The following is a 13742-nucleotide window of genomic DNA, read 5'->3' on the forward strand; positions in this document are numbered from 1 at the left end:
ACGCACACATGCACACACGCACACATGCACACACATGCGTGCGCACACACACATGCGCACACGCACACAGAGTCAGTATACACACATGTGCACATGCATGCACACACGCACGCACACACACAGACAGTATATACACACGCACATGCATACACTCACTCACACACTCACGCATACAAGCACACACACAGAGTTGGTTAGTATACACACACGCACGTACGCACACATGCATGCATACATAAACACACTCACGCACACACACAGAGTTGGTTAGTATACCCATACCATGGAACATTACTTGTTACATTGCCTTAAAGACAAGAGGACCATTGTGACACAAGCCACTATGTGGAGGAGCTCCAAGGACACAATGCTAAGTGAAAGAAGCCAGGCACGAAAGGACAGCTACCACAAAATGTGACTGTCCCAAAGTAGCCAAGTCCACAGAGACAGACAGCAGAAGGGGATGCCATGACCTGGATGATGTTGCCCAGAGCTGTCCTCCAAGCCAAATTGCTGCCATCTCCAGGAGTTTTAGCTGGGCCTGCTTGCCAAGATCATCACAGTTGGGCTTGTTGGATGCTGATACCCCCTCTTGGAAAGAGGGGGCAGGGAGGGTCATGGTAGCCTCACCTGAGTATCTAGCCATCCTTCCCAATTCATCCATAATTGGGGTTCCTGAGAAGGACTGGAAGATATGGGTGGGGGCTATGGGAGGAGACTCCATCTCCATAGCCACAGGGAGTCATCAAGCATGGTGATGCAAACCTTCCAGTGTGGCTGCTTCCAAGTCATCCATGCTCCTGCCCATAACCCTTCACACACTGCCCTGCAGTAAGCTAGAGCAGACACTGGTGGACCCAAGGAGGGGTAGACGTTGTGTACATCTCCTCAGGGGGAGGAGTTTTATCAATAGAGGAGAAAGGGGATTCTGTGTGGGGGGGGGGTGTGCTCTCTCTCCCTCTCCCTCTCCCTCCCTCCCTCTCTCCCTCCCTCCCTCCCTCCCTCTCTCTGTCTCTGTCTCTCTCTCTCTGTGTGTGTGTGTGTGTGTGTGTGTGTGTGTGTGTGTGTGTGTAGGATGTGTGCACGCATATTGAGGACAGAAATCCGCCTCAGGCATTTCTCCTCAAGACACCATTCATTCACCTTGGGTTTTGGTTTGCTTTGTTTTGTTTTGGTTTGGTTTTGGGGGGACAGGCTTCTCTGTGTAGCCCTAGCTGTCCTGGAACTCACTATGTAGACCAGGCTAGTCTCAAACTCTGAGATCCGCCTGCCTCTGCCTCTCAAGTAAAGACATGTACCACCAGCGCCCGACCATCCACCTTGTTTTATGAGACAGGGTCTCTGACTAGCGGGGAGCTCATCAGTAAGGCTACACCAGCTGGCCAACAAGCTCAGAGATCCTTCCCAGTACTGGGATTACAAGTACATGCACCATGTCAGGCTTTTTATTTTAAGATTATTTTTTTGTTTTTTTTTTTTGTTTTTTTTTTTGTTTTTGTTTTCTCGAGACAGGGTTTCTCTGTGGCTTTGGAGCCTGTCCTGGAACTAGTTCTGTAGACCAGGCTGGTCTCGAACTCACAGAGATCCGCCTGCCTCTGCCTCCCGAGTGCTAGGATTAAAGGCGTGCGCCACCACCGCCCAGCTTTAAGATTATTTTTTACTAAAATAGTTGTTTATTTATTTGTGTGTGTGTCACGTGTACGTGGGCATCCAAGGAGGCCAGCAGAGGGCACTAGATCCCCTGAGTTGGAATTACAGGTGTTTGTGAGCTGCCAAAGGTGATGTTGTAAGCCACACTCATGCCCTTCATCTGTTCTGACACACAGGACCTACTCATCTTTAGGTCAGTTGGGTTCCACTATCCTTGTCTTTCTACAACTTGAACAGCCACAAAACAAAGTCTCTTGGAGATTGGGCAAGTGGCACCTGCCTGCAACCCTACTCTACATAAATGAGTTTGATACTAGCCTGGGCTATCGGAGACCCTCTCCCAAAAAATGAAAACATCTCTTAGAGATTAAAACTCCTGTGTGGTGCTTAATTTTAACTGCCAACTCGACAATCTAGAATTACCTGAGAGGAGAGTCGCAAGGAAACGTCTAGATCATATTGTTTGGTGGGTATGTCCGTGGGAGGTTGTCTTGATTGTCCTAACTGATGTGTGAAGCCTCAGCCTAAGAATGGGCAGCGCCATTCTCTGGATTTGAGTCCTAGACCATATGACAGTAGAGGCAGTAAACTGAACACTAGCCACGCATTAATTTCTCTCTGCTCTTGATTGTGGATGTCACGAGTTGCTTCAAGTTCCTGCCTTGCCTTCTTCTCAATGATGGGCTGTAACCTGGAATTGTGATCCAAATTAACTCTTTCTTTTATAAACTGCTATTTAAAAATCATTTCATTTTTAGTTTTATATATATGTATATGGGAGGGGAGTATATGCACCATTTGTGTGCAGTGCCCATGGAGGCCAGAAGAGGGCAGCAGATCACCCGGAGTTAAAAGTGCTTGTAAACCACCTGATGTAAGTGCTAGGAATCAAACTCAGGTCCTCTGCAAGAGCAACAAGTGCTCTTAACCACTGAACCATCTCTCCATCCGGCCCTCTAAGTTGCTTTGGGTCATAGCAACAAAAAATTAATCTAAAGCATTTTAAGTGGTATTGTGATTACCTCTAAGGTATCACAAACACACACATATACATTCACACACAGACACATACACATTCACACACACACATACACACTCACACACACACACACACACATACACACAAAATAACGTTTTCCCCAGTCCTCAAGAGTATTGCTGCTGAATATTAACCACACAGCAGTCGAGACATCCAGTGTTTCTTAGCAGGCACCGTGTCCTGGGCACCATGATCAGTGACTTGCCTGAGCTGTCTAGTCACTTTCGTGGTATATGGAGACCTAACCTCGGAATTAGACAGAAGGGATGCTGCAGCTCCCAAGGGAGCTCTCCATGTTCTCTGTCCCGTCAGGCAAGCACACAGACCTACTCAGCCTGTTTCCCCTGCTGCCAGAGGTGGGGGCTTGATTGACAGTCTCGAGAGGCAGGTCCAGCTCGCACATGTGATCGGAGTCCTCCCGCTGGGCAAGTGGGACTTACCATGGAGAGGATCACCAGGGCGGGGAAAAAGCCCATCACCACATAGCAGAGCAGCTCCACAAGCTTGTACCTGGGGAGACAGATCATGTGATCTCAGGACAAGCTTCCAAGGAGGGACAGGGCACCCCGCTTTCTGATGTTGAAGACCAGCACAGCGAGAAGAGGAGATTTTCTCTGTGTGGAACTCCACGGCTCATATTCTGCCCAGCAACATCAGCAGGTAATGGAAGTCATGTGACCTTGGACAAATCATATGACATGCCCCTTTTCTTCTCAGAGCCTATTCCTGAGCTTCTACAGTATACACTGTAGGTAGAACATGGGTTGCAAATTTAAATATAGCAAGCACATGGGTACTGTCAATATGTGGCCTACGGCAGACATTACTAATTAATCCCAGCATCTTCCCCCACAGGACCCAAACAGTCATTCTCAGTTGTGCTGATTGCTAGGTGAACCGAACCCTATGCCATTCTGGATTGTTTATCTCCTAGAGCCCCGTGGGCTCTGTGCAGGACTTCGTTATTTTCTTTTGCCTCCCTGGTTTCTCTCTCCTCCCCCACTTAATGACTGTCAGTCCAGTGTCATAGCAGAAGAAAAGGTTTCAGGGTACATGACCTCTTAAAGCCTTTCCCCATTATCTGATAATACAGTGTAGGGAAGGCAGGTGACTGGTGATCTAGTTCACTGAGAGGGTCAAGTAACCTATGAGGTCATAAGAACAAATCTGGATAGGATAGTGTGCTGATGGATGGCTCAGCAGTTAAGAGCACATATAGTTCAAATCCCAGCACCCACAATGGGCAGCTCACAACCACCTACAACTCCAGCTCTAGGGGATCTGATGCCCTCTTCTGGCCTCCTGGGGCAACTACACACATGCATACATACACATGCACACAGACACACATGACTGAAAATGTTTTGATGTGTGTGCTCATGTGTGGGCAGATATGTGTGAAGCATGATCACATATGCATGGAAGTCAGAGAGTAGCCTCAAGGGTCATTCCTGAGGTGCTGTCCACCTTAAGAAAGGGTCTCTCACTGACGTGGACCTTGCCAAGTAGAGTAAGCTGGCTTATGGGAGCCCACAGAAGTGGCTCTGCTCCACCTTGACTAAAGGTCAGAGAGCTCAGACCTGTTCTAGCTCCTTCAAGGTTGTGTGAAGGCAGCGCACACCTTTAATCCCAGCACTCTGGAGGCAGAGAATCTCTGTGAGTTTGAGACCAGCCTGGACTACAAGAGCTAGTTCCAGGACATCTAGAGCTGTTCACAGGGAAACCCTGTCTCGAAAAAAACAAAAACAAAAGGTAATTACTTTGTTCTTTGTATCTTGGTGAAGAAGTCTTTTGCCTTCTGCCTCCTTTACGGATCAGGGTAAATAAGGGCAATGAGAAATAATCATGAGGCCGACCACAGTATCCACTGGATGCCCTCGGACTCTATCTGCTGTCTCTTGTCTCTTTCTCAATCCACACTCTCCCCGCAAAGCGTGGACGAATATGTCAGGCAGGACCTAGCACTGGCTGAGCAGCAAGTCCCAGGGATTCTCCTGTCTCTGCCTCTTCAGCAGTGGAATGATGGGCATATCACTGTGCCCAGCTACTGAAGTGTGTTCTGGGGATCGAATTCCGAACTTCATGCTTGAACAACAGGAACTTCACCAATAGAGCCCTCTTCCTAACACCTACTATGATATTTGCAGAGCGGGTGGCGGGGGGAGCACTCAAGGCCTGGGGAGATGACTTCATTGATAAAGGGCTTTCTGCACAAGCATGAGGACCTGAGTTCAGAGCCCCACACCAACATAAAAGCCAGGCATGATCACACATATCTGTAACCTCATTTCTGGGTATGGAGAGAGACAGGAGGATCTAGGGTTCAGTGGCCAGCATTAAACTCTGGCCCCTACATGCACACACACACACACACACACACACACATACACACACAGCTTTAGATCTGTCCCTCTGAGGGATGGGGCCTGGTATACAAGCATGCTCCTCAAGTTAGGATGCAGGCAAGGCCATGTCCTCACATTTTGGGGGTCATCTTGGGGCTTCACCTGCTTGAGGCTGCTGAGCAGGTGGTACTGAAAAATTAAGGGGCACCTCCTCAAACTGAGATCCCCTAGCCCTGACTTACCGTTCATGGAAGAAGAAGACATAGATAGTACCAACAGAGGCCATAATCCAGACCAGCCAGCGCATGTGGGAAGCCCAGGGGCCCAGCTCCCGGAGGTTCAGCCTGGGAGAAAAAAAGCCAAGGGCAGAGCATGATGGGGTCACCAAGGCCAAGCACTCCATGGCCAGCCTATCACAGGAAGCTGATCCCAGAGCCGCCCAGTCCCCAATGGCTGCTCAGGTAGGACAAGGACTCTCACTCGGAGGGACAGAATGCTGTGCAAATTGAATTGTCAAAATTGGAACCGTGGCACATGCCTGTCATCCCAGCAGTCAGGAGACTGAGGAAGCAGAGTCGCCAGTTCCAGGCCAGTCTCAGTTAAACACGTGACAAAAGACCCAGACCAAAGCAAACCTCACAGCTGCGAAGACTGAGCCAGCAAAATGCTAGTCACTCAAGCATGAGGACCCATAATCTCCAGAGACAGGGAGGTGGGGACAGGAGGGTCCCTGTGGCTCAGTCTCAAAAAGTAAAGTGGAGTTCAAACAAGAAAGATGCCTAACCTTCACATGACCTCTGTCCTTCACATGAGTGTATGTACACATGTTCACACCACACACACACACACACACACACACACACACGAGTACACCCCTTTTATAATATACATAACTTCTACTGGTTCTGTTTCTCTAAAGAACCCTAATACATACCACCATGCCCAACTCTTGTGATTTTGTATATTTTGAGTACATCTGTAGGTTTTTAATTTTTTAACATTTACTTTGTGTGTGTGTGTATGCGTGTGTGTGTGCACGCGCATGTGTGCCTATTTGCCATAGTGTATGTGTGGAGGTCAGAGGGTTGAGGGTTGGTTCTCTTCTACTATGTGGCTTCCCGGGCGGGAACTCAGGTTTGTCTACAGAAGTCAGGGCTGTGTGCAGGCACCTTTTCTTTCAATCTGCTAAGTCCTCTATTTTGGGTTTTAGTTTTTGTTTGTTTGTTTGCTTGCTTGCTTGCTTGCTTGCTTGTTTGAGACAAGGTCTTTCTGTGTAGTCCTGGCTGTCCTGGAACTCACTCGGTAGACCCGGCTAGCGTCAAACTCAGAAATCCACCAGCCTCTGCCTTCTGGGCGCTGAAATTAAAGACTTGTGCCTGCCCCTGCTCCTGGCTAAGTCATCTTAAAGGCCCTATTCGTGGTCATTTTAAAAATAGGAGGATAGATGAAACAAACATAGGGAATCCCCAGAAGCTACATGGGGGGGGGGGGGGTGAGGTCAGTCAAGAACAGCAAGCTGGAGTTTGGAGAGTTACGACTATTTGCTGGGTCAGGCATGGGTGGCATGCACTTTTAGTCCCAACACTGGGGAGGCAGACACAAATGGGATCCAGCCTGGTCTGCATTGTGAGTTCCAAGCCATCCAGGGCTACATAGTGAGACCCATCTTCAGAGGTTGGGGGGAGGGGGGACAGAGACACTGAGGTTTGTTGCTCTTGCAGGGAACCCAGGCTCAGTTCCCAGCACCCACATTAGCTACCTATAACTCCAGTTCCAAGGGACCTGGCACTTTCTTCTGGCCTCCACAAGTAACCATGAGTATGTGGTACACATGCACACAGTATCTCACACAGACACATAATTTAAAATAAGTAAACACCTGTACAATCATATGTGTATGTCTGTAAATGGATGGACATGTGGGTCTAGCATAGCGTGTTGAAAAGAGAACAGGGCTGAAGACGGGGGGGGGGGGGGGGCGGTGAGAAGGCGCTGAGTGCAGGTGACGGGTTAGAAAAGAGGAGAGAGCCTATAGCTTTTCTGGTTCTGACCCGGTCGTGGGCTTTTTGTTTTGGGTGACAGATACGTGCATCAGAATATATTTGATAATGAAAGTGCAAACTCCAAAGGGAAGCACCACAGTCTCCATTGCAAGATGGCTACTCTAACTGTCATCAAGATGTGCAGACTTAGGATATGGCCAATTTTGGCATGTGGGTTTATTTTTGCAAGTTTTCATAATAAAGTTTATAAAATTTAAAATAAAAAACTAATAAATCTTTATAAACACAATAAGAATAGCAGGGCCGGAGTTATGAGCACTGTCTACTCTTCCAGAGGATCTGAGTTCATTTCCCAGCACCTACATGGTGGCTCACAGCTGTCTGTGACTTCAGTTCCCAGGATCAAACACACTAACAGACATGTGAGGTGTGTCACACAAGCAAAACACCAATGCACATAAAATAAAAGTACATTTTTAAAAAGAATAGTGAGTGAGGTGATTAGTGCTAACTGTCAACTTGAGTTCTCAGAATCACCTAGAAGGGCCTCTGGGGATGGCTGTGCGTGGTGACCTTAATTATGGTCACCGATGTTGGGAAACCCTTCCAGTATGAGTTCCACCAGTTTTCCCCAATTCCTGCCATGCAGAGCTGTACTCCTGAGTCACCAGCTGGAATAAATGCTTTCTCCCTTATCACAGTCTGAAGTAGGAGCAAGGCAACAAGATCAAAGTCTCTGCACCCAAGATGAATTCCACGTAGATGCAGAGAGACCTGAGCCCCTTCCCAAGAGGCTTAGAAAAGCCAGTAAGACGCTGGTGGTGCAGATCCTTCAACTCCTCTCTGGATGAATTCCTTAGAGGAGAAAACTCTTAAAAATTGTTTAAATTAATATGGGGTAGTGTGGAGGGGTGCACGTGAGTGCAGATGCCAGTGGAGGCCAGAAGAGGGCACCAGATCCTTAGTCCTGAAGCCCCAGCTCAAGGAGACTGTAGTCGAGTGTCTGTTTACAGACGTTCCTGACCTGCCAACACTACATAGCAAGACGCCATCTCAGCAGAGGTGTGGGAGACAGATGTTTACTTAGCACATGTGAAAGAAAGTCTAAGCTCCACCCACATCACAGTAGCTTTCTGTTTTCTGTGTGGAAGAAGTGTGGTCATCCAAGCTCCTGATCCCGCCTCCTAGCAAGGTGAAGAATGAAGGCAGGGATGATGCCTGAATCCACACATGAAACACTCACAGACACATGCACACCACACACGCGCTCGTGTGTGCACACAAAAGGGAAACAGGCCGAAGGCAAAACTATAAATAGATGCTTTGGGTTTTATTTTGTTTTCGAGACAGGGGCTCACTATACAGCCAGGGCTGACCTCAAACTCCGCCTCGGCCTCCGAAAGTCTGGCATAGCAAGTACATGCCACACACTTGTCTAAATAAACACTTTATAATGTACAATACAGGTATGAAACATAGAGAGGCAGGGTTTCTCTGTGACAGAGAACTGATTTGATTCCCAGCATCACAGGGGAAAAAAAGATAAACATATCTTAAAATGAGTATTTAAAAAAAAAAAACAGGGTCTCACTATGTAACCCTGCTGACTTCAAACTCACAGAGACCCACCTGCCTCTGCCTCCCAAGTACTGGGACTAAAGGTGTGCGCCACCACACCTAGCAATAAGTAATACTTTCAATACACACATAAAAGCCAGGCACCGTGTTACACACTTGTGATCTCAGCATTGTAAAAGTGGATGTGTAAGACTTTAAGACAATCCTGAAGCCATTTTTGACAATTCTGAATCCTCTCAGCCTCTGTGCCATAGTGCTTCCCCTCCTCCCCTGGGAACCAAGGACCTAACAGCTATACTCGCACGTACTCAGTTCCTGAACAATTACCCATATACATATGCTTTGGTTCGGTCCCCTGGGAAACGGGGTCAAAATGACCTCTTACCTCATCTGATCTGGCAACAGCTCTCCAGTCAATTATTGGTAATAGCCCTTTCGAATAAGCCAATCAGAATAGTCAAAAAACACCCCCCCATTGCTTCTGTGACCCCTTTAAAGTAGACTGTACCCGCTATTCGAGGTCTCTCAGCTTCCCGAATGCTGGGGGACCCTGTCATGACAGAATTAATAAAATCCTCATGCTTTTGCATCGGCTGTGGTGTGTGAGATGATCTCTGGGGGTGACTCCTCCTCGGTGTTTAGACGCTTGAGTCCAACAGATGCAGAAGGATCAGGAATCCAAGGCCAGCTTCAGCTACATAGGGAGTTCAAGGCTAGCCTAGGTAACCTGAGACCATTTCTCTCTACCTCTCTTTCTTTCCCCCATCATGAAAAAAAATAATGATTAAAAAAAAAAAACAAAAACCACATACATATCTGCATATATGTGCAAGTGTGTCTATAGATCTATACAGTCATTGACATCTATTTATATCTGTAAATATATGTTAATACATGCTAATGTATACATAAGCATTTGCATACACAGATGTACACACTTGCTCTTTTTTGCCTACAGCAACCCTTGAAGGATACACGAGAAGCTGGCAATAAGTGGGTATTTCTTGGCACAAGAAAAAGGACGAGTACGTTTTCTTTCCCACCTACTCCTCTGTCTGTGTGGTCACCAATTACCCACCGGAATGCAGGCAGAAATTCAAGCAGGAAAAAGGAAGCCAGCAGGGTGGGGTGGGGGTGGGTGCTGGCACTCACCAAGGAGCGTAGGAGGCCGCGATGAAGAAGTAAATGACCATCCTGTCGATCATGTGCAGGCAGTGTTCTACCATCCTAGGGCAGATAGAGAAGGAGGCAGGTCATAGCCCCTGTGTGGCAGGGAAGCATGGGAGCACCCACCTCACTGTGTGGGTGTAGGGCCCATGGGTGTACCCCTGCTCCTGGGGTTCATCTTGAGGACAGTTTCTGGTCAGCCAGCTAAAACATTCTGTTTGTTCATGTGCTCCCTCTGCCCCTCCTGGTGATTAGCTGTAGGGCATTGTTTACTCCATCTTGGGTGTGGTAATTTCCCACCTGCCTGGGGGGAAATTCCTTGTGCAGCAGCTAGGTGTGCAAGGATTTCCCCAAGGTTGAATAAACGACTTTCGGCTATTCTCCTTTCGAATGACCCAGGTGTGTGTGTGTGTGTGTGTGTGTGTGTGTGTGTGTTCTTTCAAAATCCAGGCCCTGGCCAGGCTTGCCTACGGTACAGTGGCGCACGAACTGTACCAAGAGTAACACAGAATCAGGTGTTACACGTGGGGACAGCCTTACCTTCCCCAGTGGGAGAGACTGAGAGGCAGAGTTGAGATTCCCACCCCACCCTGTAGACACCCCCCTCCAGCCTCAGTCTCTCCAGCTGTGAGGGACCAGAGCAACAGCTGTCCGGGCTGCCTGCCATTGTGGGGCATGTGGGGGGTACCTCCCGACACCCATTGATGTGAATACTCGCTCGCCTCTGCCTATGCGTGTTTACAGTGTATGTCCATGTGCCCTTCCGAGGGATGGACGGGGGTACCTGAGATGGCTCTTCTTCCAGGAGACGGTGTGAAAAATGGTGGATACCACAAAGAGGCCGCAGAGGCCGAGGCCATAGATCCAAGCAGATATGGTCTCCCAGTCATCATCCGACAGGAAGTAGAGGTTGGAGCTGCCGAGGATGCTGGGAATGATCCAGAACTAGAGGGAGAGAAGACAGAACAGGGCCAGGCTTTTTAAAAAATAGATATATTTCCTAAAGAGGCATTTAAATTTTAAGTTTGGGTATTTGTATGGGGTGGAGGTGGGGGTTATTCACATGAGTGCAGGAGTCAGTAGATGCCAGAAGAGGGCACTGAATCCCCAGGAGCTGGACCTCCAGATGATTTTAAGAGGCACCCATGAAATGGGTGCTGTGAAACAGACTCAGATCCTCCGCGAGAGCAGCGAATGTTCTCAGCTGCTGAGCCATTTCCCCACATCCAAGGCCCAGCCCTTTTGTGCGTGGGAGGGGGGAAGCGTGTGATGTGGGGCATAGCAGGCTTTTTACGTGACTTAATGCGGCGCTGAGTTACACTTCCCTGCACATGTGTGTAAAGCTCAAAGGTCAACCTCAGGCATCCTTCCTGAGGCACTGTTTACTCTGCTTGTTTGTTTGAAACATTTTAGTGTGTGTGTGTGTGTGTGTGTGTGTGTGTGCGCGCGCGCGCGCACGCATGTATGAGTACGTGCAAGAGTGCACTATTGGAGATCAGAGATAGGCAGTTCTCTTCCACCACGTAGGCCTTGGGAACTGAACTCAGGTCCCTGTGCTTGTGTAGAAAGCATTTAACTGAGCCCTCTTCGCTGGCCAGGCTCAGACTTTTGAACAATGCCAAGGGAGTACCAAGCCCCAAGATCTCTGCACTGACTCCCTCCTTTTCTCCAGATCATGCTACCCAATACCAAGATGGTGCCCACCAAGCCCATGGGCTAACAGCACCACTAAAGAAGTGAAACGGGGTCTATTTTAATTTTTCAAAAATGTTAACTGATTCATAAGACATAAAAACTGTATCTATTGGAGGCTGAAGAGACAACTTAGTACTTAAGAGCACTGGCTGTTTTTTCAGAGGACCCACGTTCAATTCCCAGCACCCACATAGTGGTTCACAGCTGTCTGTAGCTCCAGCTCTAGGGGGTCAGAGCTCATCGTCTGGCCTCTGTGGACACCACGCATGCACACCGGGAACAGACATACATCGGGCAAAACACCCATAGAAATAAAATTAAGATTACAAATTAAAACTTGTGCATCATGGACGGGGTGAGGGACTCAATGGTAAGGCCCTTTCCATCAAGTGTGAGGACTGGAGTTCTGATCCTGAGAACCGAAATAAAGCCAGATGCGGTTGTCGGGAGCCAGGCCAAAGCCAGACTTCCCTGAGGCACTGATATACGGAGACATAGTTCCCGGTCTAAAACCATGAACATACTTGGCAGAGTCAGTAATGGCCCGGGCGCTGTGTCTTGGGGGAGCTGCAATTTCAGATCCTGGGAATCTAACTCTTCCCCCACGGAAAGGGCTGTTCTTATCATCCCAAGGCCACTGTGTGCTCAGTCTGGGACTACTTGAGATACCTTGTGTCTCATTTGTGCAATATTGCTTGATCAGCTCCCTGCTGACTTTGCCCCATTCTGTGATAGGTCTCTATTGACTCTGTCCCATTTCCTTCTGCAAATACTATGTAAGATATGGTGGTGGCGCACATCTTTAATCCCAGACCTCGAGAGGCAGAGGCAGGGGATCTCTGAGTTTGAGGACAGCCTGATCTAAGCCAGACTTGTTACACAGAGAAACTCTGCCTTGGGAGAAGAGAGAGAGAGAGAGAGAGAGAGAGAGAGAGAGAGAGAGAGAGATGATCTCAGTATTCTATCCTCTTTATCTTCTCATTCCTGGTCCTCCTCCTCAACACCTCGCTGCTCTAAACCCGGGTTCCTGTGGTTTGGGTCACATGGTACCACACGTCTGTATTCCTGGCATTTCTACACAATCCCAGCATTTCTACAGTCAGATGACAGAGTTCCCAGAAACCCACGGGTCAGCTAGCCTGGCCTACACCTGTCCAACAGAGACTGTTTCAAACAAAGTGGGAGGTGGGAACTGGCACCTGAAATTGTCCTAGGCTCTCCACACCTGCATCATGGCTGTCCTGGAGCTTGCTACACAGAGGCTGGCCTTGAACTCACAGAGATCCTCCTGCCTCAGCCTCCAGAGCGCTGAGACTAAAGTGCTGAACGATTACGTCCAGCTTTCCAAGCTCTTTTAGAGAACCCAAGTTCAGCCCCAGCACCCACACTGAGTAGCTCACACTTGCCGAACTCCAGCCCTAGGGGATCTGACGCCCTCTGCTGGCCTCTGTGAGCACCTGCACTCACCTACGTATATACACAGATAATATACACAATAGATTGAGAAGAGTGCCTTCTTCACCCCTACCCTGAAGGGTCCCCATGTCAGTACCCCATAAGTCAACTCACAGCGTGGGTGGCACAGTTGGCTGCATGTTCATATTCTGTGGGCTGGTACCTCTTGTGCGCTGGGACTCGGTCATTCATAAACCTGCAATGAGAGGCAGAAAGAGTTTCAGAAAGACTGGATGAGGAAGCCAGACTCCAGATTCTCACCCACGCAACTTTCCTCCTTCTCTCTCCTTCCTTCTGTCTCCTTTTCTGAGTATTCACAGTTTTTGATTACATGTATGTGTTTGTGTGGTGCTTACTTTTGTATTGGTACACACAAGCCAGTAACCAACATCGAGTGTCTGCCTCAATTGTACCCCTCCCCATTTTTTCCAGACAGGGTCACTCACTGGACTCAGAGCTCACCATTTCAGAGCTGGCTGGCCAGTGAGCCTCAGAGTCTGCCTATCTCAGCCATATGCCAACTTCCCACTGCAAGTTCTGTCATTGCCTGAACCTGCATTTTACATAAGTTCCAGGATTTGATCTCAGGTCCTCATGCTTGTGCAGCAGGTGCTTTACCTAGTGAGCCATCTCCTCAGCCCTAGGTAATAAACATCTTCTACTGCCAACTTTTTCATGTCTGATCCTAAATGTGATGTTTCTTTACTGGGGATGGGGATACAACTCAGTTGGTTGAGTACTTTCCTAGCATGTGCAAAGCTCTTAGTACCACCCCCAGCACCTCAAAAACTGATGCAATCGGTGCACGTG

The 13742-nt window shown here is 48.4% G+C and overlaps 1 protein-coding gene across 2 annotated transcripts in view; it reads right to left on the reverse strand.

Moving 5' to 3' along the window:
• LOC121464957 (monocyte to macrophage differentiation factor 2) overlaps positions 1-13742 on the reverse strand; it is a 43256-nt gene that overhangs the window by 1951 nt on the left and 27563 nt on the right. The window contains exons 2-6 of one of the 2 annotated variants that reach the window (XM_041678091.1): positions 13047-13128; positions 10567-10727; positions 9768-9842; positions 5277-5378; positions 3130-3199 (exon numbers count right to left, since the gene is read on the reverse strand). In XM_041678091.1, coding sequence (XP_041534025.1) covers positions 3130-3199; positions 5277-5378; positions 9768-9842; positions 10567-10727; positions 13047-13128 — 490 coding nt within the window. The remainder of the gene's footprint in view (positions 1-3129; positions 3200-5276; positions 5379-9767; positions 9843-10566; positions 10728-13046; positions 13129-13742) is intronic. The other variant, XM_041678092.1, reaches the window with a different exon arrangement.

The sequence above is a fragment of the Microtus oregoni genome, unplaced genomic scaffold (genome assembly GCF_018167655.1).
Source record: "Microtus oregoni isolate MIOR12 unplaced genomic scaffold, Mior012 000029F_ref0000214, whole genome shotgun sequence".
In the NCBI taxonomy this organism is placed as follows: Eukaryota; Metazoa; Chordata; class Mammalia; order Rodentia; family Cricetidae; genus Microtus; species Microtus oregoni.